General features: G+C 43.0%; 2 protein-coding genes across 2 annotated transcripts in view; one reads left to right on the top strand and one right to left on the bottom strand.

Annotated features, from left to right (window-relative positions):
• The first annotated feature begins 1,533 nt into the window (after positions 1-1,533).
• On the top strand, positions 1,534-18,037 carry LOC143974361 (serine protease ami-like). Its single transcript, XM_077475646.1, has 5 exons — positions 1,534-1,701; positions 3,685-3,841; positions 5,365-5,503; positions 11,847-12,104; positions 16,800-18,037. The coding sequence occupies exons 1-5, from the start codon at positions 1,644-1,646 to the stop codon at positions 16,986-16,988; spliced, it is 801 nt and encodes a 266-aa protein (XP_077331772.1). The 5' UTR covers positions 1,534-1,643; the 3' UTR covers positions 16,989-18,037.
• Positions 18,038-22,459: 4,422 nt separating this feature from the next.
• Positions 22,460-24,040, bottom strand: part of AZU1 (azurocidin 1) — a 28,864-nt gene continuing 27,283 nt past the window's right edge. The window contains 1 exon segment of the mRNA XM_077475644.1: positions 22,460-22,727. Within this exon segment, the coding sequence (XP_077331770.1) occupies positions 22,578-22,727 (150 nt within the window). The 3' untranslated portion in view covers positions 22,460-22,577.

Below are 24,040 nucleotides of genomic sequence, written 5' to 3'. Positions count from 1 at the left end.
GCAGCAAGATGCTAGAGCACTCATTTGTGAACAAACTCCATTTAAAATAATGGGATTTTGATGAGTGTTTTGTAGCTTCTAGTGTCAAATCATTCAGGTGTTAAAAAACCTAGCTACTCCTCCAATGTAAGAAAAGTAGATAAATATGTTGAATAATATGTTTAGTGAAGTTCCTAAATTGAATCCTGCAAAAGACTTAAAGTGATTGTAAAGGCATAAGCTTTCTGTGTGTGGTAGCCCCCCAGCCTCCCCTCCTCTCCTCATTGGCTGAGACAGAAGCGAAGTGCCATTGGCTTATGCTGCTGTCAATCAAAGTTAGTTAGCCAATGAGGAGAGAGAGGGGATGGGGCTGGGCCACGGCTTTGTGCCTGAATGGCTACAGGGAGCCGAGGCTCGGCTTGGGTCCCGGTATAGCAAGCTGCTTGAGTGCCAAAAAGTGACCCAAGAAGAGGAGGATCTGGACTGCTCTGTGCAAATCCACAGCTCCCAACTGTCCCTGATTTCATGGGACTGTCCCTGATTTCATGGGACTGTCCCTGATTTCATGGGACTGTCCCTGATTTGGAACAAAGTCCCTCTATCCCTTTTCCTCCTCATTTGTCCCTCATTTTGGTCTGATCTGTATAGTTCTATATAAAATGCACTTTGTGTTTTCCCGGTGCTAAACCTTTCATTCAAATTCTAAATTGCTGCATTTGTTAATTTTCAAAAGCCAATATAAAGGAATAGCAGTGGTAAAAAAAAACACATGTGGGTTTAACTAATCATTTTTTTGCATAATTCTACTTTAAGGGGACATTGAAGGAGGGGTGTTTCAAGCCTACATATTTTTGCCAATAGGTGTCCCTCGTACCCATCTCAGAAAGTTGTGAGGTATGGCAAAGCCACTGCACAGAGCAGGTAAATATAACATATTTGTTATTTTTAACAAAAAAAAAGGCAGGCAGTCGTAGATGGATCGAAATTCGCCTGGTTCCTGCTGAATGGGCAGGCTGGTTGTACTGAAGTCAATCTATAGTAAAACCAGCTTGTTGTTTCTTGCCATCATTGTATTCTGCCGGTCGGGAAGGCTGCCTGCACTCCTCACCAGCAAAGCACAATAGCACTTCGGGAGGGATTCCCCCAGCAACAGGGAGAATCTAGCAGTTTTCTTTCTTTCAACTTGTAGTTGAAGGGAAGAAAATTGCATAATGTATGGCCAGCCTACTGATAGCAAAACATTATGCTATAGGAATTAAAAGGTTGGTAACAGATCTATCGAATATACATATGTTACAACGTAACATTTACCTTTCTTTGAGCAGAATACATCATCATTACCTACCTACGTGTTTTTACACTAAATATACTTATTCCTGATTTTATTTTTCAGATAGTCTTTTTTCTGTATAGTCCTGGAAATATTTACTGGTGTCCCTCTATTTTGTGCTAGTTCATGAAAAGTTAAATAGAAGACAGTGTTAGAAGTGCCCTCAGGATGAACTTTGCTGGCTTCATTGTATACTCCTGCCATCACTCTTCACTGATATACTATTGTTTTGTATATTTCCTGTTTACATAGTAGATAATGTGAAGTCAGCACAGGAGATGTTAAACCTCCTCCTTATATACTTGGGGGGAAAAATCTGTGGAATCATTCCAACATGACTGCAGCCAGACTCTTACCTGTTTTTTTACTGGTTCTGAGTATCCCTAACTATGGTGAGTAAAACGTTTTTGTAAGCACGGTGCTTAAGTATATATTAGTCATAGGTATTCTACAATGCAATATGTGTATACAGAATAGGAATTATTATGTTTTATAAACAAGCTGTGTGGTGTGTTAGACCTTGTATAGAATACATATTTTTGTCTTCATGGTTTATTGCTGTTCAGACAACAGCTATTTGTTTACTCTTCTATATTTTTATTTTGTCATTGTTGTTTATTATTATTATTATTATTATTATTATTATTATTATTATAATTATATTGTCTGTTTGTTGTTTTTATTAATATTAATAATAGTATTATTAGTATTGTATTAATAGTATTATTATATTGTTGTTGTTGTTATTATTATTATATTGTTGTTTTTATTATTATTAATAATAGTATTATTATATTGTTGTTGTTATTATTATTAATATCATTATTATTATATTGTTTGGTTGCTGTTTTTATTATTATTAATAATAATAGTATTATTATATTGTTGTTGTTGTTATTATTATTATTATATTGTTGTGCTGTTGTTTTTATTATTATTAATAATAGTATTATTATATTGTTGTTGTTATTATTATTATTAATGATATTAATATATTGTTGTATTGCTATTGTTGTTGTTATTATTATAACTATTATTTATTTACATCATACGCAGTAGTAGCAGAGGCCTGGTTCACACTTGTGCGGGTAGTTCCCATTGTGGTTACTTACCCATTCGATCCTGAACCACCAGCACACATCTCCTGTGATTTCTCTGTGGGTAGTTCAGGCTGGAATGGGTAAGGACCCGCAATGGGAACTACCCGCACAAGTGTGATCCAGGCCTCTGCTACTACTGCGGATGATGATAATAAATAATAGTAATAATAATCCTAATGCCACCCGCACACACTGGAAATCATTGAAGCTGCATCCAGCACTGGAAAACACACTTCACTTGCGGTTTCCATACAGGCTGCGATCAAATGAATGGGCTGCAGTGCCCGCGTATTGTGAACCACGCCTAAGGGTACACATAGATAGGTTTTAGGCAGATAGGGCAACAGTCCTATGTGTACAAGGAACAGCAATAATGATTGTAAAAAAGTTAATAAATAAATAATTTCCTGATAAACATGGTACATGTTTGCATTGGAAATGTGGTTCCAATGACATTTTCAGATGACTTAAGGGACTTTACCTCAATAATAATGAACTTCACTGCCCCAGATTGTATTACTTTATTTACTGTGATGCACAAGTCAGGCTTCTTGCACACTGGTGTATAAAATGTTACATTCAGATCCATACTAGGTACAATTTTATATGGGTATGAGTGCAGGAGCAGCAATATTGTGGCTTATAGCACAAAGCCGTGTTGTGGTCAATTATTCTCCCATAGCATTGAGCTTAGTTAACAAAAACAAGAAATATCTGCATCCATGATATTTTACGCATTACACATCCAAACGTTTTTGTCAAAGTTTACATTGGTACATAGACAAAGTCATTAATTCAGAAGGACATGCATTCAATAGGTAGGTTGTGATTCCTGAATCACAGAAATCCAACATTTTCATGTTAGAATTTTGATAGGAGTGTATATACAATTATTATATAAAATGTAGGCTGGCCATACACTGATAGATAATTTTTTTCAGCCTGTAGGCTGGAGGAAGAAAATCTAACAGATTCTCCCATTCACTCTATACACTGCAGATGGATAAATCTACCTACTGAGTGATTGTATTCTGACAAGCACTAATAGCAGAATACTAGAACAGTGGCTGCACCCATGGTTCGGCCGACAGGTTCCCACCTAGCTCCATCGATTTCAAAATCCAAGGATGTCAGGCAGGATGGGGTTGCCAAAGACACCCACAAAAGTCAATTTCATCTGGTTCATCAGGAACTGGACATAATTTGCACAGTGTACATAGGCCAGCTTTAGATACTGACGTTACATGTTTCCTAACCCTCTTATAATTCTTTTAGATTGCAGACCACGGGGTCGGATCTTAGGTGGGTCAGAGTCCGCTCTGCACAACAGACCATATATGGTATCATTGCACGTGGAAGGCAGTCATTTATGTGGTGGTGCCTTACTCAGTCCGCAGTGGGTGATCAGTGCGGCACACTGTGTTCCTGACAAGTAGGTTAATGTATAAACCAGTACTATCTATCTATCTATCTATCTATCTATCTATCTATCTATCTATCTATCTATCATCTTTCTGTAAGTCTACTAACTGCCAACGTTCTACATAGGGCATTTTCACTATCATTTTTTTGTATTTCTGGGTAGGACTGCGGGTTGTGGACAGATGATTCTTTGTTGTGCAACGTCCCGCTCATGCTGCAGTGGACACAAATTGAGGACAGTGCTTAAAGTGTTTGTAAAGGCAGAAGGTTTTTTATCTTAATGAATTCAATGCATTAAGATGTTGCAGCAGTGCCTCGACTGCCTGGGACTCCCCTCCTCATTGGTTGAGACAGAAGAGCGGCATCTAAGTCAGTTAGCCACTGAGGAGAGAAAGCGGGCAGGGCCAGGCCAAGGCTCCATGTCTGAATGGACACAGGGACCTGCAGCTTGGCTCAGGTGCCCTCATAGCAAGCTGCTTGCTGTGGAGGCACTCAACAGGAGGGAGGAGCCGAGAGCGCCCGTGATGGACCCAAGAAAAGGAGGCTCGTGGCTGCTTTGTGCAAAACCATGGCACAGACGAGGTAAGTATAACATGTTTGTTATTTTTAACACAACAAAAAAACAAGAGTTTACAATCACTTTAAACCACTAAAACCTCTGACCTACAGTTTGCAGACTGAGAATTAAAGCTGTGATGTTCCTGTTATGTTGACTACTTTGAGCTTTCCAATTTCATTGCCCGGAAACCAGAATTAGCAATATTTTATCTATCATGCATGTAAGAACTTTGAAGTTTAAACACAACACACCTACAGTATAAGCTATTCTTGTGCACAGGAAATAACAGGTAGGTGAAATCTTTTTTAACCTGGCATTTTGACAGTAACATTTTCTGTGAACTTTTTTTAAAATTAAAGTGTTACTAAATCCACAACAGAAGGGAACCTAAGGGGTTAATCCTTTGCATTGTGTAAAAAAGCTGTTTGATCCTTACTTCTCTGATCCTCCCCTTCCACTGTCCCCTAACCATCTTCTGATTAAACAGAGCCTTTGGAGTCACTCTGCACATGCTCAGTTTGGTGTGTATTGCTAAAGAGTTTGTTTTTATTGGGAGGGTGCGTGTGATCGGCACAGGTCCAATCAGACAGAGGGTGAGGGGTCCTGCAGTCTCATAGGACAGTCAAAGTAGATTAAAAACTCCTCCTACAAACTTTAACCAGACGATGGAAGTCTGCTATAAACTGCTGACGAGAAAAGGCATTTAGCAGTTTATATTTACTAAGATAATTGCATTTTCATGTTCTGTGTACTGTGGGAGACCAGATATAGTGAATGCAATGTCCTGGGTTTAGTAAGGGTTTAGTAGCACTTGAATTTTAGTAACTTATTTGAAAGAAAAAGATTCAAAGAAGCCCTAATTCACAACAGTTTTTGCTAGTTATCAGAATGTATCAGATACAATTATTGCTCTGGTTTTGTTAGGTTCACTGTATAAAAATAAATAATTACGGTATGTGTCATTTTCCTTGCAGCGCTAACAATACTATTTTGGCTGTACTGGGAACTAACTCTCTGTCGGACCCTGAGAGGTTGGTTGTCGACATTGAGAAACAGTTCATCCATCCTCAGTACAACAAAACTACCAAGGAACATGACCTCGTTCTTTTGAAGGTATTTTTGAAAGCTTATTCATTCACGCTGACTAGTTTTTCTGGAATTTGTCATGTATTATTGTATTACAAACAGGCGAACAGCCCTTTCTTGTGATGTTGCTGTCGTTTCCTGGACTACGTGTCCCAGCCTCTCTTGCAATACACTAAACATATGGGTATGCATGGACATTCTCATATGCTTAGAGTGTAACATGAATCTGCCCTTACTCCCAATGTCATTTCATGAGCAGAGGATTTTATTGGGTGGGGCAAAGTTGCTTAAAGCGTTTGTTACCCTTAAAGGAACAAGATTTTTTTAAGCATGTTTACAGCAGTGCTTGTGCTGTGTAATTTAAAAAAATATAAGAGGACTGCTCAGAGCTGGATTAACTCTTTGTGGCAAGACTGTGCACAGATGACATGAAATCCTATACTGTACAAGGTGCAAGCCTTAATTAAAAAAAAAAATTGGGTTTACATCCACTTTAAGGATGAGCTCAGGTGTGTTTGCGCCCGCCAGGAAGCTGACACTCTGCAGAGCTAATCACACACAGGCAGTGAGACATTTCCCGATCCGCGGCTACACAGATCGGGAAATCTCTCACTGCCTGTGATTAGCAATGTGGCGTGTCGGCTTTCTGGGGGGGTGCGGACACAGGGAGTTGTGAACACGCCTGAGCTCATCCTTAAAGTAGATGTAAACCCAATTTTTTTTTTAATTAAGGCTTGCACTTTGTACAGTATAGAATTTCATGTAATCTGTGCCCAGTCTTGCCTCAAAGCATTAAACCAAACTCTGAGCAGTCCTCTTATCTTTGTATCCATGCGATAAAAACTGACACACAGAGAAATATGAGTCAGTTCTTAGGCCTTGCTGTGAGTGACAGGTGATTTACATATCTCATGCACATTCTGTGTACTTCAGATCCCCTGCTCCTTTCTTCTCCAGCTCTCCCAGGATTGGCTGCTCCACACCTCAGTATGATTTGGCATGCTGAAGTCAAGTGGTGACTTTTCTGTGTTTTGACTGGATGTTAGTGATCATAGCAGAAGTTCAGTGTGAGGCCGCGTACACACGGGCGGACTGTCTGTCCAACTTAGTCCGCTGAAACGTGTTTCAGCGGACAATCCGCTCATGTGTGGGCTTCAGCGGACAGTCTGGCGGACTAAGTTTTTCGGAATTTCCGTAATACAGTCCGTCCAAACTTGGTTTCAGCGGACAGTCCGCTCGTGAGTAGGCAAGTTGGACGGACTAAATATGGCGCATGCTCAGAAAGGATTTACACGGCCGAAGGTTGCATTGCAGTGTATTGGACGTCGAATTTCTAGTCCCGTCGTACGTGCCGTACACGTCATCGCGCAAACTTTCAGCGGACTGTCTGTTCGTCGTGTGTGGTCAAGTCCGTTCATTCAAAAGTAGGACGGACTGTCTGTCGGATTGTCTGATGAACTTAGTTGGCCAGACAATCTGCCCGTGTGTACGCGGCCTAAGAAATACACAGGAGAAAATGCATGTTGACAAGGGGAGTGTAGAGGTAGCAGTCTACGTACAACAGACCCACCCACAGAATCTGAAGTTTTCCGGGTCTCATAACAGACAGAGGGGATACATTTGAAAGATAAGGATACATGCAAGAGGCATGTATATCCTTTTAGATAAGCACTATGGCAGCAGTTTAGAAATATGAGAGTGGGTTTACATCCACTTTAAACCTGAAATACCTGGCTGATCCTGCCTGTTTCTGCCTTCCCCCTGTAAATTGACCACAGTTTATCATGGTTGCTGAGCCCTGACACTGTGATCAGTTTACGTGCCTCCATCATACACAGCTCTCCTGTTCCTTCTCTGTCCTCCTCTCCCCCCTCCCTCCCTCCCTGCCTGTCTGCTCTGTGTCAGTGCCCTCCCTCCTCTCTTCCATCTGCTGAAATAACATTTATTGTTTTATATAATCCTCTGTGTCTCGTTATGCTAGGTGTTCCTGTTTCTGTGTTTTATAAAGAAAAAAGGTTGTCTATGCCTGATTTCAGAGCTGCGCCCACGTGACCAGCCGGCTCTCTCCTCCTGACTGACATCAGCGGGGGAATCCTTCCCATTCTAGCAGTCAGATCGAGAGGGGAGAGAAACAGCCGGTCACATGAGCACCACTCTGAAATCAGATATAGACAGCATTTTTTTTTATAAAACACAGAGACAGGAGCACCTAGCATAACAAGACACAGAAGATTATATAAAATGTCACAGAGGGTAACAGCCACATGAAGCCAGCCATAGAAGATGTTTTCTTTCTTGCACCCACAGGTTGCAGGAAAGAAAATCTTTTGATTCTCCTACAGTCAGTGTTGCTGGGGGAATCTTTTCTGCAGAGCTATTGTGTTCTCTCAGCAAGGGGGGGTGCAGGGAGCCGTCCCAGCCGGGAGAACACAGTGATTATTATTAGCTATAGCTGCTGACAATAATCGCATCCTAAAAAATCCAATATGCTGGTTGTACCCAAGTCGATCGATAGATCATCTTGGCTACAATCAGACTGCCCATAAATAAGCTAGGAAAAGGACTTTGGCTAAAGCTGACCATGGATGATCAGGTTTTTTTTTCATTCAGCCAGTAGACTGAAAAAAATGCATGGATTCCTACATCCACATACTGTAAATGCTGCAGCCACCAATTGACAAAAAGTTTCCTGCATTCCTGTTTGACAGATGTTGATCTAACAGTCCACTTCTGTTAAACGGGGCAGCCACATATGGATAAAGATTTGGCCAGTCCATGCTAAACTAACCAAAATTGAATCCTCTATGGTCAGCTTCTGTTTACACTAGTGGCAGCCTTTGCCGCCTTTCCAAATAACAATCTGTGGTGGATGTGTTTTACAGGTGGTGAGGAGGCACTATGCGGTCTTCAAGAGAGGCCTGCTACAGATGTCAGTATCTCCCCTTGTCTGTCCCTGCACAGTGTTAATTTACTCACTGTCTCTCCTTGTTTCTTCCCACTGCCTCTCCGGCATGAATCCTTCCACTCTCTCCTGTGTTAATATCCTTCCAGGCCAGCTGTGCTGAGCACCAGAGCAGCAGGCTGGCCAGAGGACACTGGATCAGGCTGGACAGCTGGCACCGGAACATCAGGCTGGACAGCTGGCACCGGAACATCAGGCTGGGGATCGGGCCCCGAAACAGCAGGTTGGACAGCGTGTTCAGTTCTGTCAGACAAAGACCAAACCCCATTGGCCATCGTGGAGGTAGACTGAAACAGGTTGGCTGGTGTGGAGACAGATTGGAACAGATCAGCTGGTGTAGAGGCAGGATGAGACAGTGGCAGGATTGTGCGGGTTGGAAAAAAAACATCAGTTTCTTTAGCTACTGAAGATCTGTAAGCAACTGCAGAGCTGTAAGCAGTAGGTGCAGCTAATGGAAGAGAAGAGTGGGAGGATGGTAAACAAAAGGGGGATTTTTGTGGGATGGTTGCCGATAGCGGAGAAGAGGTAACTGGGTTGAAGGAAAGGTAGGTGCAGCAGGTGGAAACAGGGTACTGATACATAATTGGTAGCAGGGTATATGGGGGTGCAACTGTGGTTTGTGTGTGTGTGATGGAGAAAGCGACATCTTAGCAGGCAGGTCTCTGACTGAGGCTGAGTGCAATATATCTGACCATGCCTGTAGTAAAGGTTGAACAAACTTCGGCTTACACACAAATCGGGTGCTGTGAGTCTGACCAGAGACTGCACTAAGACCCCTTTCACACTGAGGTGTTTTTCAGGCGCTATAGTGATAAAAATAGCGCCTGCAAAGTGCCTCTCCTGTTACTCCAATGTGAAAGCCTGAGGGCTTTCAAACTGGAGCGGTGCGCTGGCAGGGCGTAAAAAAAAATCCTACTTGCAGCTTCTTTGAGGTGCTTTAGGAGCAGTATATACACCGCTCCTAAAGCGACTCTGCCCATTGAAATCAATGGGCAGCACTGCCGGATCGCTAGCGGCCAAAAAGCACAGCTATAACGCAGCAAAAAATAGCAGCACTTTACCGCCGACACCCGGGTGCTGCGAGTTTGAAAGTGCCCTAATACACTCCACTAACACCTGCTGGGAACATGATGAATAATGTTCAAAGAAATAAACCGAGTCATCCTCCAATAACCACACCAGAGTTTCAACTTGATCCATACTGAAAGGGGGAGAAAAATCATCACTGCCATTCGGAGTACTGGACAAAGCTAACTCAAATCTGATTCAAAGTATGAACATCTCCTATCAATATACTGCCCTGATCAACTAGGGAATGAGTAAGTCGAATACCTTCTAGTAGCTGGTCACTTGTCCACTCCTTCAATATCTGACAGCAGTATTCACTATCCTTTGTCACCAGCAAAGAAAAAGAAATAACTTCCTCCAGATGCATTTTCAAAACTACAGAACCAGGATGGCTTCCCTGTGCAGCCACTTCTGGTCACGACTGGCCTTGGTATTATGTCAGTGACTGGTGTGTCCAGAAATATGTGGACTGTCACAGAAAATGCCAAGCACATGTTCAGTAGGGATGAGCCGAACACCCCCCTGCTCGGTTCGCACCAGAACCTGCGAACAGACCTAAACTTCGTGTGAACTTTAGAACCCTATTAAAGTCTATGGGACTCGAACGTTCACAATCTAAAGTGCTCATTTTAAAGGGTAATATGCAAGTTACTGTCCTAAAAAGTGTTTGGGGACCTGGGTCCTGCCCCAGGGGACATGGATCATTGCAAAAAAAAGTTTTAAAAACGGCCGTTTTTTCAGGAGCAGTGATTTTAATAATGATTAAAGTGAAACAATAAAAGTGTAATATTCCTTTAAATTTCGTAGCTGGGGGGTATCTATAGTATGCCTGTGAAGGGGCGCATGTTTCTGCTGCTTAGAACTGTCCCTGCACAAAGTGTCATTTGTGCAGGAAAAAAAGTCTTTTAAAATCACTTGCGGCTAAATTGTCGGCTCCCCGTAAGAATGAGTGTTCTCTGTATTAGCCAACAATTCATTCATTCATTGATTAAAAAAAAAATAAAAAAAATAAAGCGTGGGGGGTCCCCTAAATTCAATTACCAGGCCCTTCAGGTCTGACATGGATATTAAGGGGAACCCCGTGTCAAAAAAAATAAAAATTGACGTGGGGGTCCCCCTAAATATCCACACCAGACCTTTCAGGTCTGATATGGATATTAAGGGGAACCCCACATCAAATTTATAAAAAAATTGACGTGGGGTCCCCCTAAAAATCCATACCAGACCCTTTATCCGAGCACGCAACCTGGCAGGCCGCAGGAAAAGAGGGGGGGACAAGAGAGCGGCCCCCCCTCCCTCCTGAACCATACCAGGCCACATACCCTCAACATTGGGAGGATGCTTTGGGGGTCTGTGACCCCTCAAAGCACCTTGTCCCCATGTTGATGAGGACAAGGGCCTCATCCTCACAACCCTGGCCGGTGGTTGTGAGGGTCTGCGGGCGGGGGGCTTATCAGAATCTGGAAGTCCCCTTTAACAAGGGGACCCCCAGATCCCGGCCCCCCCCTGTTTGAAATGGTAAGGGGGTACAAAAGTACCCCTACCATTTCACAAAGAAAGTGTCAAAATGGTTAAATAAGACAAACACACTTTTGAAAAATTCCTTTATTAAAAATAAAAAAAATAAAAAAAAGATTCCAGAGGTGCTAATCCACTCTTGCTATCCAGCGACGGATCTCCGGGGTCCAGCGATGGATGATCATATCCAGCGACGGGGGATCTCTCAGTCCAGCGCTGGTTTAAATATACTTCCTGCAATAGTATTAGGTGATGCCTGATTGCAGGAGATGATGTCCGCTCCTGACTGCCGAGATACACCCGCTGGTGGACACCAGAACTGCAGCCCATAGATCTGGGAGCCACAGTGCCACCAGCAGGTGAAACCTTTCCTGACATAATCACTGATACAAGGAAGCATCGATGTTCAAAAGAGCACGTCCAGATACAGCCATTCACCTGTATGGCAGGCTGCATGCGGTACGTGTGGCTCTCTGGTTGCAGGAAAGCACCAGGAAATGATGTTAGGCATATAAAATGCCCATAAAGGCCCTGTGTGCATAAGCCTTAACAAAATTAAAGAGAATGAAAAGAAAATAGAAGGAAAGGTGCTAGGATAAATGAAGGGGGATTGAATAAATTGCACACTGATATCAGAACCACAATGTGTAATATAATGGTAATGTACTGCACATTGCTTCCGAAAAAAAGTCTGCAAGCTCACCAGCTATATGGGAATATTTGTATCTTTTATTCCTTTTGACCATGCCACATATAAACAGAAAGCTTTGTGGACATATCAATGTGAAATTCTCAATATGGACTGAACCTTTTTATTTTCAGCTAGCAGTAAATGTCACGCTGAGCGATAAAGTGAAGCCCATACAAATCCAATGTGAAGACAAAAAGATACCCGCAGATACCAGATGCCTTGTAGCTGGCTGGGGGAAAATAAAGCGCACAGGGAAGAAACCGGACAAGCTGAATGAGGTGTTGGTACCTGTAATCAGCAGAGAAGTTTGTAATGGTCGGGGTTACTATCAAGATGAAATCACTGAGAACATGATGTGTGCTGGGACTGCGAAACAAGACTCTTGTGAGGTAAGAATGTGTGCTGGATCATAATATCATACTTTCTGTGGGAATGGATTGCAAATTGCTTACAACATTCTGTAGAGAACTAGCAGCATCCCCATCACTATAAAAATATTTTCAGCAGCAATGGTTAGGCCTAAAATCAGAACTATCCCCCCCCCAACCTTTTACAGCCAAGGAAGCTGCCATCTTTTGAGCTGCTTCTGTTTGATCTGCAATTGCCATGGTGCTGAACATGTGAACAGCTATGATATCAATCATATGATGGCGTAACAATTCTGTTGAGAGCTGACATAAGCACACTAATAACTGTAATAGTTATAATTTACGGCATTCCCTGAATGTAACTTTTTGGAAACTATTAAAGAGGAGTTCTGCCTGCCATGAAAAAATGAAAAGTCAGCAGTTACAAATACTGTCGCTGCTAACTTTCAATATATGGACACTTACCTGTCCTGGGTTCCCTCAATTACAGCACCCAAAGCTGGTTTTGGGATCGTTTGTCAGGTGCCGCCATTCAAGGTAAGAGGAACTGGCAGTAAAGGCTTTTGGCTTCACAGCAGGTTCCCTACTGCGTATGTGTGAAGCACGCTTTCTAACTGACCCGGCAGAGGAAGAAGGAGGGGGCCGAACATCCGAGGGACGGTGCCACGGAGCTGCCCCCTGAAAGGTGCCAAATGCACCGGAGGGGGGAAGGAAGCATATAAGTGGAAGTTCCACTTTTGGGTGGAACTCCACTTTAAATAGATGGGTTTAGTTCAGTTTTAGGGTTGCAAACAGTCCATATACAGTATCTGTGGTAACAGGCATTGCTGCGTGTTCAGCTGTAAATTTACTGGGGTTAATTTACTAAAGGCAAAAAGACTTTTGCAAGTGCAGTTGTTCCAGAGCTTGGTATATGAGGGGAAGCTCTGCTGACTTCTACCATCCACTCATGTGCAAGCGAAAATGCTGTTTTTTATTTCCTTACATTTAATTGGGTATTCATTGTAGAGTTAAGCTTTACCTCACTGAAGTGAGTGGAAAAATAGGGGTTCAGAAACTCACAGAGGGCATTGCAATGAGAAAGAAAAATAATGCAAGGAATGATTTAGTTAAAAATGGATTACAATTACTTTTGGGGAGAAATGTTATTGTGGGGGGTCACAATTTCAAATCCTGAGCTACTAGCCAGGCCTAAAGGGTTACTAGCCACCAGTTGCCCCACCCAACCCCTACCCTGCCATGCCCATAATTCTGCCCCTAAACACGCCCTCATTATCTCATGACTTGACACCTAAAAGTTTAATGCAGAATTAAGTTACAAAAGTAAATATTAACAACTTTATCAGTGCCCCTCAGCATAGCCTCACCAGTGCCTATTAATGCAGCCTCGTCAGTGCCCATCAATGCATCTTCTCCTGTGCCCACCATTGCAACCTCACCTGTGCCCACCATTGCAGCCTCACCTGTGCCCATTATTGCAGCCTCACCTGTGCCCATCATTGCAGCTTCACCTGTGCCCACCATTGCAGCTTCACCTTTGCCCACCATTGCAGCCTCACCTGTGCCCACCATTGCAGCCTCACCTGTGCCCTCCATGGCAGCCTCACTGTGTCCATCATTGCAGCCTCACTGTGCCCACCATTGCAGCCTCACCTGTGCTCACCATTGCAGCCTCACTGTGCCCATCATTGCAGCCTCACTGTGCCCATCATTGCAATCTCATTGTGCCCACCATTGCAGCCTCACTGTGCCCATCATTGCAGCCTCACTGTGCCCATTATTGCAGCCTTGCTGTGCCCACCATTGCAGCCTTGCTGTGCCCACCATTGCAGCTGCACTGTGCCCATCATTACAGCTTCACTGCCCACCATTGCAGCCTCACTGTGCCCATCATTGCAGCTTCACTGTGCCCATCATTGCAGCCTCACTGCCCACATTTGCAGCCTCACTGTACCCATCATTGCAGCCTCACTGTGCCCATCATTGCAGCCTCACGTTGCTCACCATTGCAGCCACACTGTGCTCATCATTACAGCCTCACTGTCCACCATTGCAGCCTCACTGTGGCCACCATTGCAGCCTCACTGTGCCCGCCATTGCAGCCTCACTGTGCCTATCATTACAGCCTCACTGCACACCATTGCAGCCTCACTGTGCCCACCATTGCAGCCTCACTGTGCCCACTATTGCAGCCTTGCCTGGGCAAAGGAAGAGTGAGGGTGGCCTGGACCATAAGTGGAGGAAGAGGAGGGCCACGGGATCACAGAGCACGATAGCATGCCAGAACAGCTTACATTACAATTGCCACCGCTCCGCATCATACAGAGCCTCACATCTTCCTGACCCCACACCTGTGATAGACAGAACGCATCCCAGCATTGGACTGGCATTCTGTCTATCACAGGCGAGGCAATTGTAATGTAAGCTGTTACAGCAGGCTACCCGCAGCTTTCCTCTTCCTCCACAAACTCTTCACCCGGGGTGATCGCTGCGACAACGGCTCCCGATCAACCCCACCCGCTGGCGGTGTTCACCCCCCCTCTCCCAGGGAGCCCAGCTACTTGCCAGCCCTCATTTTCCACTTGCAAAATGCAAGTAGTCGAGTGGAAAATTTTAGGGCTTTTATTGTTTCATGTCACTTTAACGCTATTTCCTCTTCTGCACATGCATGCATGCATGCATCTTGTTTATTCCTTTTGAGAAGCCATCTATTATATATTTCAACAGTGGATGGCCTCTCCATAGGAATTCACATTATTTGATTTTGGATAGATTTGGAAAATGGTAAACATTTCTGTGAGGTGGTCCTGGCTCCTCCCTGCCAAGTACCCACAAAAGCAAGCCTCTTACTGTGGGGGCTTGCTCACTCTCGAGCCGTGCTCCTGTGAATGGGCATTGTACCCCGCTCTCTCCTCATTGGCTCACTAGCTATGATTGACAGTAGCAGGGGCCAATCTAACAACCAGCTTCTGTTGAACAGAGAGGGGTACACGCACATTGAAATTCTGCACCAGCCAGATTTTGAAATGTGTATACCCTGCCTAAGGGCTCTTTCACAGTGCTCTGTAGCAAAATCATCGTAAAAATGCACGTATGATTTTTCTTTGTTTCAGATGCATTTCCAGTGCATTTCTGGTGTGCTTTTGGGTTGCCTGCACCTGCAAAAAATGGACATGTGGCTCAAAAAAGCAGCGTAAACACAAATCACAGCACTTTTTTACAGCGATTTACCAGCAATTTCTATTCATTCCAATGGTAAGTTTGCGTTTTTGGTTTGTTTTTCAAACCCTGCAGGGTAAAGGCATAATGTGCTAGTATGCATCAGATAAAAGCACATTATGAAATACTTATCTTAGAACTAAGCCCTCCAGCGTCATGCTGCTGAGAGGGCTTCCATCTTCACCCACCCATCTATTTGGCCGCACCGCAATGACATTACTCCATGCACATGGGGGTCACGGACCATGACACAGGGCTTTGAAGAGACAGCACGGGCATGCCTTTCCTTCAGAGCTCATGTGCCCATGACATCACCAGCTGTATGCAGTGTGAATATCTCCTAAAAGTGCAGGTTTAGGACATATTCATGGTACCTACAGGAAAGCCTTATTATAGGTTTACCTGTAGGTACAAGTGCAAAAAAAGAGTTTACTTCCACTTTAAAGGGAAACTTTTTTTTTTCATTTTTCTGGCAAGGTAATAACACAGGAATAACATATCAGTGTGAAAGGGTCCTAATGCTACCCTATCTCCAGATTGAAAATGCTTCTGTCCAAGGGTGTCTTCATTGCTCTCCATCCAGTGTGGAGACACCCTTAGCCCTTGTACACACGATCGGAGATTCCGACAACCAAATCCGTCGGATTTTGTCAGTCGGATTTTGTCCGAAACTGCTGCATACACACGGTCGGACGAAGTTGGCGGAAAATCCGATCGTTCAGAACGTGATGACGTTATTTCGTTACGACGGGACTAGGTTCAGGCTAGTAGCCAATAGCTTTGATGTAGGAATTTGATCTGAGCATGCGTTGCACTTTGTCCAATCGGAATTCTCTACACATGATCGGAGTATGTCCGATCGGAGCATTTTGTCAGAAAATATTTCCGGCAAGTTGGAAAATTTGGTCCGACGGAAACAGTCCGATGCATACCACACACAGTCAGACTATCCGACAAAACGCTCCGATAGGACACATTCCATCGGAATCTCCAATCGTGTGTACAAGGGCTAAGACTAAAGCCTAAAAAGAAAAAACAAATGCAGCCACCACATATCAAGCTGTAAGCTGTAATATATTACACTTTTGTTTTGGGGTATAACAATACTTTAAATAGAAATGGAAAAAAAAATACCCTGATCCTGCCCTGCATCTGTTCCCTGAAAGTACCAGTGACATCACTATATGACAGCCACAGTAAGGTGCTCATAATCCTTTAAGAAATTGCTCCAGCACCATGCAAGAGTGCATTCACGTGGGATTATGAGCACCCAGCTTTGTAGAAGACATCAGTGAGGAACAGTGATGTCACTGGCTCTCCAGAGCTAGGACCTAAGGTACGTATTTTTTAGTTTTTTTTCAGAGGGCTTCTAGAAAAAGCAACCTTGCATGCAAGATTCCTTTCAAAACTAATAATAGCCTTATATGTTTTGAAGTCTAACACTTGCAAAAAGTACACTTTAAATGACAGTAAATCAATCACTTTTCAATCCCTCAGGGAGACTCCGGGGGTCCCTTGGTGTGTTCTGGAGTGCTGGAGGCTGTAGTGTCATCTGGATTTAGAGTCTGTGGTAATGCCAGGCGGCCAGGCATTTACACCCGTTTATATCCCTATAGAAGATTTATAGAAGAAACCATGCATAATGCCACCCTATGCAGTCCTTCTGCTACAACAATTGAATCCTAAACGACAACCGAATGTAGTACAGCACAAAAATATAAATGTTAATTGTTTTACCTGATATTATATTATATACTGTTTATTCCACATGTTCTTCATTTATGTTTATCGTTCTTTACTTCACTGTTGTTATGTTACATGTGAGCATAATACATACAACATACCTTCCAAAATTTTGAGATGGTAATGAGGGACACCTACTAGCAAATGTATGTAGGCATAGGACACGCCTTCTGCCACACACCCTTAAAGGAGTATTAACCAAAAAAAAAAGGTTAATTAACTCCACGAGAGATTTTTTTTAACCACTACTATTCCTTTATATTGGCTTTAAAAATTTACAAATGCAGCAATTTAGAATTTGGATGAAAGGTTTAGCATTGGGAAACCCCTTTTGAAAGCTAAAAAGTGCATTTTATATACAACTATATAGATCAGACCAAAATGAGGAACAATTGAGGGGGAAAGAGGGACAGAGGGACATTGCTCCAAATCAGGGACAGTCCCTTGAAATCAGGGACAGTTGGGAGCTATGCATACATGCATCTGTAGGACTAAAACTAAGAACAGAAATGATCCCAAGTCATTGGAAAAGCAACAACATTTATATAATTCAGCTGTTATAAAGCTGATTTTGCCCACCATGATAAAATGTACATTTTTTGACCTGTTTTCCCTAAAGTGAACCTGTCCAGACTGCATACTAAAGTATTAGCATATTGGGAAAAAGCAGTAAAGGTACTTTAAGGCCTTCTTCACACAGGCCTCCTGAGAAATGTATTTGGGAAGTATAATGTTTGTTATGCAATTATATGCAAAATGAACATGGGTTTACATGCATTAGGTCTTTCATACACAATGTTCCCTACAAATTATGCATTTACATGTGTTAAAAAGCATTTAGATACTTTCAAAAATGTATAGATTTTTAATTTTTCGAAATTAAACTGAATGTACTTGAATGTAAGTAAATGCAAGTAACAGCACAGTGTTCACTATATCATTTAAAATCATTATGTGGATTTATAAGTGTCCAATAAAAGCATAGAAATTCATATGTCTGCATATTCTCTATGTCAATATCCATGTTAATGAGTCCTACAACAGACCTTCATTTACCTCTGTATATATAAGCATCGGGGGAAAGTTTGTTTTTAACGTTCACTTAAATCATAGCCATAATTCAATTACAACAGAATTTTGGCAGCCTGGCAACCCTCTACTGTAAACAACCAGCAAGTGTTTCTAAACTGTTAGGCTGAATCTGATTGTACAATCTCCTTTATATCTAACATAACTGTAATGTAAGGGCTTCCTGATTTAATATTAATAACATGGATTGTTTAGGTTTGTCCTCATATTACATATTATTTATATATATTTTTATTGATATTTATATTATTTATCATATTATTTAGTAAATCAAAAGGAGATTGTACAATCAGATTGTATAGTGTACGGCCAGCCTTAAGCCCCCCCCCCCCCCATGTACACTGGGTGTTTAGCCCTGGTGCATGGGGCTCTGATGTTTAGCTGCTGCGGGGGGCATAGATGCTCCATACAGCCTAGTCACCGGCAGCTTGTCAAACACTATGAGAGGCTGACAGCTGTTGCAGCTGGGCGGGCTGGATGGTGCACCTAGCACTACGAACATTTAGGGAAGTATGTGCCCAAGGATGAATGCCAAAAGTGCAAGAACACAATATTTCAATGACCTCAGTTCTGCTGTATTTCCATGTATTTTTGTCGTTTGGGCTACAACTTGTTCACAAATGTGATTTTTGTATCTTTCTCTGTCCTCACCTCCTGTTTAGTGCTAGTTAGTTTAGTCCTAGCAAGACCCTCCCCCCACTTCTTCCATGTTCCCTCAGTCAGTGTTAGTTATTCACAGAAACAGTGTTCATCAAAGTCATTGTCTTCTTACACTTCAAAAGAGTGGGTAAATATTCTCTGTACTGAAATTAGCTGGAGTAAAATTAAGCCGGATTCAAAATCTGTGTCTTATTGAAGAGTTAAGCTGCCTGTGTATGGTTCCAAGTCAGCAGGTGACCATACTGTCAGGACAGACTTGGTTTAAGGAGATATGTCAATGCATAAACACCCCAGGATTACCCCACTTCTGTTTGTTGGTCAAAACTATTGTGTAGATATACAAAATGCTTGGTGAGTTAGACCCAATCTCATCGTCAGGCGTTCCTAATCACTGGAAGTATTAATCCTCATATAAAGGAGAACATACAGATAAAACCAAATTGTTGTATCTTAGAGAGTTTTTATGTCTTAATGTGGATCTGAACTAACCTGCACCTGCAGTTCAACACATTACATCACTTCTGAAGTTGTATTCTGTGGTACAAAAATTTTCGTATGGTGAGTAACCTCTTCACTTTCTACATGAGACTAGCATGCCACAATAAACAGACATTCAGTCGTCCAAAAATCTGATCATGTGTACAAGGCTTGAGTTTGTTAGGCAAAATCCAAAGAGCTAGCTGTGTCCAAGCAGTAAACTCAAAATGTACCTTTTGTCTTGAATTTGTCCTGGAAAATAACAGTTTGCTAGCTGGTATGTGAGTGTGCCTAGGCACTTCTATGCCTCCAACCTCATATCTGTATACAGTGGTGTGAAAAAGTGTTTGCCCCCTTCCTCATTTCCTATTCCTTTGCATGTTTGTCACACTTAAGTGTTTCGGAACATCAAACCAATTTAAACAATAGTCAAGGACAACACAAGTAAACACAAAATGCAATTTGTAAATGAAGGTGTTTATTATTAAAGGTGAAAAAAAATCCAAACCATCATGGCCCTGTGTGAAAAAGTGATTGCCCCCTAAACCTAATAACTGGTTGGGCCACCCTTAGCAGCAACAACTGCAACCAAGCGTTTGCGATAACGTGCAATGAGGCTTTTACAGCGTCCTGGAGGAATTTTGTCCCACTCATCTTTGCAGAATTGTCCTAATTCAGTTACATTAGAGGGTTTTAGAGCATGAACGGCCTTTTTAAGGTCATACCACAACATCTCAATAGGATTCAGGTCAGGACTTTGGCTAGGCCACTCCAAAGTCTTCATTTTGTTTTTCTTCAGCCATTCGGTGGTGGACTTGCTGGTGTGTTTAGGATCATTGTCCTGCTGCAGAACCCAAGTTCGTTTCAGCTTGAGTACACGAACAGATGGTCGGACATTCTCCTTCAGGATCTCTTGGTAGACAGCAGAATTCATAGTTCCTTTTATCACGGCAAGTCTTCCAGGTCCTGAAGCAGCAAAACAGCCCCAGACCATCACACTACCACCACCATATTTTACTGTTGGTATAATGTTCTTTTTATGAAATGCAGTGTTCCTTCTACGCCAGATATACTTGGACACACACCTTCCAAAGAGTTCCACTTTTGTCTCATCGGTCGACAGAATGTTGTCCCAAAAGTCTTGGGGATCATCAAGATGTGTTGTGGAGAAATTGAGACGAGCTTTGATGTTCTTTTTGCTCAGCAGTGGTTTTTTCCTTGGAACTCTGCCATGCAGGCCATTTTTGCCCAGTCTTTTCCTGATGGTGGAGGCATGAACGCTGACCTTAACTGAGGCAAGTGAGGCCTGCAGTTCCTTGGACGTTGTTGTGGGGTCTTTTGTGACCTCTTGGATGAGTCGTCTCTGCGCTCTTAGGGTAATTTTGGGCGGCCGGCCACTCCTGGGAAGGTTCACCACTGTTCCATGTCTTCGCCATTTGTGGATAATGGCTCTCACTGTGGTTCGCTGGATTCCCAAAGCTTTGGAAATGGCTTTATAACCCTTTCCAGACTGATAGATCTCAATTACTTTCTTTCTCAATTGTTCCTGAATTTCTTTGGGTCTCGGCATGATGTGTAGCTTTTAAGGATCTTCTGGTGGACCTTACTGTGTCAAGCAGCTCCTATTTAAGTGATGCCTTGATTGTGAACAGGTGTGGCAATAATCAGGCCTGGGTGTGGCTAGAGAAATTGAACTCAGGTGTGGACAACCACAGTTATAGTATGTTTTAACAAGGGGGGCAATCACTTTTTCACACAGGGCCATGATGGTTTGGATTTTTTTTCACCTTTAATAATAAACACCTTCATTTACAAATTGCATTTTGTGTTTACTTGTGTTGTCATTGACTATTGTTTAAATTGGTTTGATGTTCCGAAACACTTAAGTGTGACAAACATGCAAAGGAACAGGAAATGAGGAAGGGGGCAAACACTTTTTCACACCACTGTATCTCATGAGTAAGTTTGAATTATGCCGCTGTTTTTCTGCTTACTGATCTCTTTGCTGGAGGCTCCGACATAAGGAAATAAAGCCTTACCTCTTCTACTAGGATAGCACCTTCCCCAGACAGACACATTAAAAGGCACAGTAATGAATAAAGATCATCTGCAAGAAAACGCAGTGAGATATAATATAATATAATATATGATAAGATAAGCTGTGGATAGGATATCAGATTTTACTGGCGGGAATACTAGCAGATTGTTCTGCAAACAAAAGTCTGATGTTGTGATCCAGGCACAGGTCATACATGGGAAGGTGGTGATCTCAAACATTGCCCAACACTATATTTTATAGGTAATTTGACAGTGCAACACACGTGCGCTTTTTTTTTTTTTCCTAAATCCATTAGACGGCTATAGGGTTGATTTACTAAAGGCAAATCCACTTTGCACTATCAGTGCACTTGGAAGTGCAGTCGCTGTAGATCCGAGGGGGACATGCAATAAAAATAAAAAACAGCAGAGTTTCCCCTCATTTTAGATCTTCCCCTCAGATCTAAAGCGACTGCTCTAACAAGTGCACTTGAGTGTAAAGTGAATTTGCCTTTAGTAAATCAACCCCTATGTGTTTCTCCAAAAAGATATTTTATTTATGGGAAAAAGCTGATCAGCTGATCGACCCACTAACTTTTTTAATTTCTTTTAAATCAAGCAACAAGATCTATTAAAGTGGTTGTAAACCCTTACAAACCACTTTGACCTACAGGTAAGCCTAGATTAAGGCTTACCTGTAGATCCAAGAAATATCTCCTAAACCTATACGGTTTAGGAGATATTTACAAAATGAGCGATATGCCACTCCTGTTGGCTCCCATGCGTATGCGCGGCAGTGGCGTCATCACGGCTCCAACAAATCACAGCGCCGGAGCAGCAAGACCCGTGAGTCACTCAAGCAATACATGGAAGTGGCGAACATGAAGAAGGAGAACCGCTTTGGGGACTTCGTTCTTAGGTAAGTTATTCATAATGAGCTAGTATGCTATGCATACTAGCTCATTATGCCTTTGCCTTGGAGGTTGCATTTAAAAAAAAAATGTTTTAACTGCCTTTACTTCCTCTTTAATACTGAGAATTCAATCAACAAAGAAAGAGTCCTCACATACTAGCCATGATAGGTAGCTTGAGCTAGAAACCCAGGTCAAATTAACCCATTTAATACAGTAAGTCAGTCAGTGAGCCACAAATATGAAAAGCTTCAAAAGTTTATTTGACAATTGATTTGAGAAAGTAGCAAGAATGATATGTCCAACAGCGGGAATTAATTCTGGAATTCTATAAATGAATGATGCTTATTCTGCCGTGTCATCTATTGATAGCACCATCAATAAAGTTTCGAAACAATGCTACTTGTGCAAAGAAATCGGGAGCCACGCCACTTCCACAGCTTCCAATTATAAAAGATGAAATTCCCTGAATCACCCCATTGCATACAAGTGGACCCCCAGAGTCACCCTGAAAAAGAAAATTAAGAACACATGTCAAAATGGTATGGTTATTCCAATGTTTTATTCATAGTGGTATCATTACATGAAGTAATTTGTAAGTATTCGATTACCATTTTTATGAAGTGGCTGGTGGTAATTTTTTTGCGGGGGGTGGCAAACAGTGCAAAAATAGGCACACGCCACAACCCCATCGGCCTCTGTTATTGCATCTGTCTAGTCCACAGAAAAGTTGGAACCACAATACTGCATTTCAGTGAATACACTATTTGTAGTCAGAGTCCTCAAGCGGGAAATGCGATACTCCTAAGAACCAAGGCCTGAGGTGTGCCTTGGCCTAGCTGGTCAGTATGCCTGAAAAGAGGGCATACCCTGAATGTAAGAATAAGAGCAAAATACTATGAGAATGTATGAAAGACTGGGGGGACGGGTGGGTGGGAAGCCTTTCCACGTACCGTATATACTCGAGTATAAGCCGAGATTTTCAGCCTCTTTTTTGAGGCTGAAAGTGCCCCCCTCGGCTTATACTCGAGTCATCGCCGTCTGACTGCTCGATCAGCGTATCGAGCAGACAGACGGCGGACATACTACAATTCGAAAGCCGCGCCTCCGCCTCCGCCTGTGATAGGCGGAACACTGAATTTCCCAGCAGCCTGTGTTCCGCCTATCACGGACATCGTCTCATCCTCGTCCGTAGTACGAGGATGAGACGATGTCCGTGATAGGCGGAACACAGGCTGCTGGGAAATTCAGTGTTCCGCCTATCACAGGCGAAGGCGGAGGCGCGGCTTTTGAATTTTAGAATGGCCGCCGAGGCACCGACGAAGAGCGGCGATCCTGGCAAGGCACGGGACGGAGGCAAGGCAAGGCACGGCACGGGACGGGACGGAGGCAAGGCACGACACGGGACGGAGGCAAGGAGGCAAGGCACGGCGCGGGACGGAGGCAAGGAGGCAAGGCACGGCACGGGACGGAGGCAAGGAGGCAAGGCACGGGACGGAGGCTCGGGACACAGGCTCGGGACACAGGTAGGCTGGACACACACACACACACACACACACACACACACACACACACACACACATGGACACACACACACAGGGATGGATGGATGGAGACACACACACACAGGGATGGATGGATGGATGGAGACACACACACACAGGGATGGATGGATGGATGGAGACACACACACACAGGGATGGATGGATGGATGGAGACACACACACACAGGGATGGATGGATGGATGGAGACACACACACACAGGGATGGATGGATGGATGGACACACACACACACAGGGATGGATGGATGGATGGACAC

The sequence above is a fragment of the Lithobates pipiens genome, unplaced genomic scaffold (assembly GCF_037356315.1).
Source record: "Lithobates pipiens isolate NorthernLeopardFrog02 unplaced genomic scaffold, aLitPip1_a1.2 Scaffold_13, whole genome shotgun sequence".
Classification (NCBI taxonomy): Eukaryota; Metazoa; Chordata; class Amphibia; order Anura; family Ranidae; genus Lithobates; species Lithobates pipiens.
The sequence above is the reverse complement of the archived record's forward strand: the minus strand, read 5'-3'. Positions and strand labels throughout refer to the sequence as shown.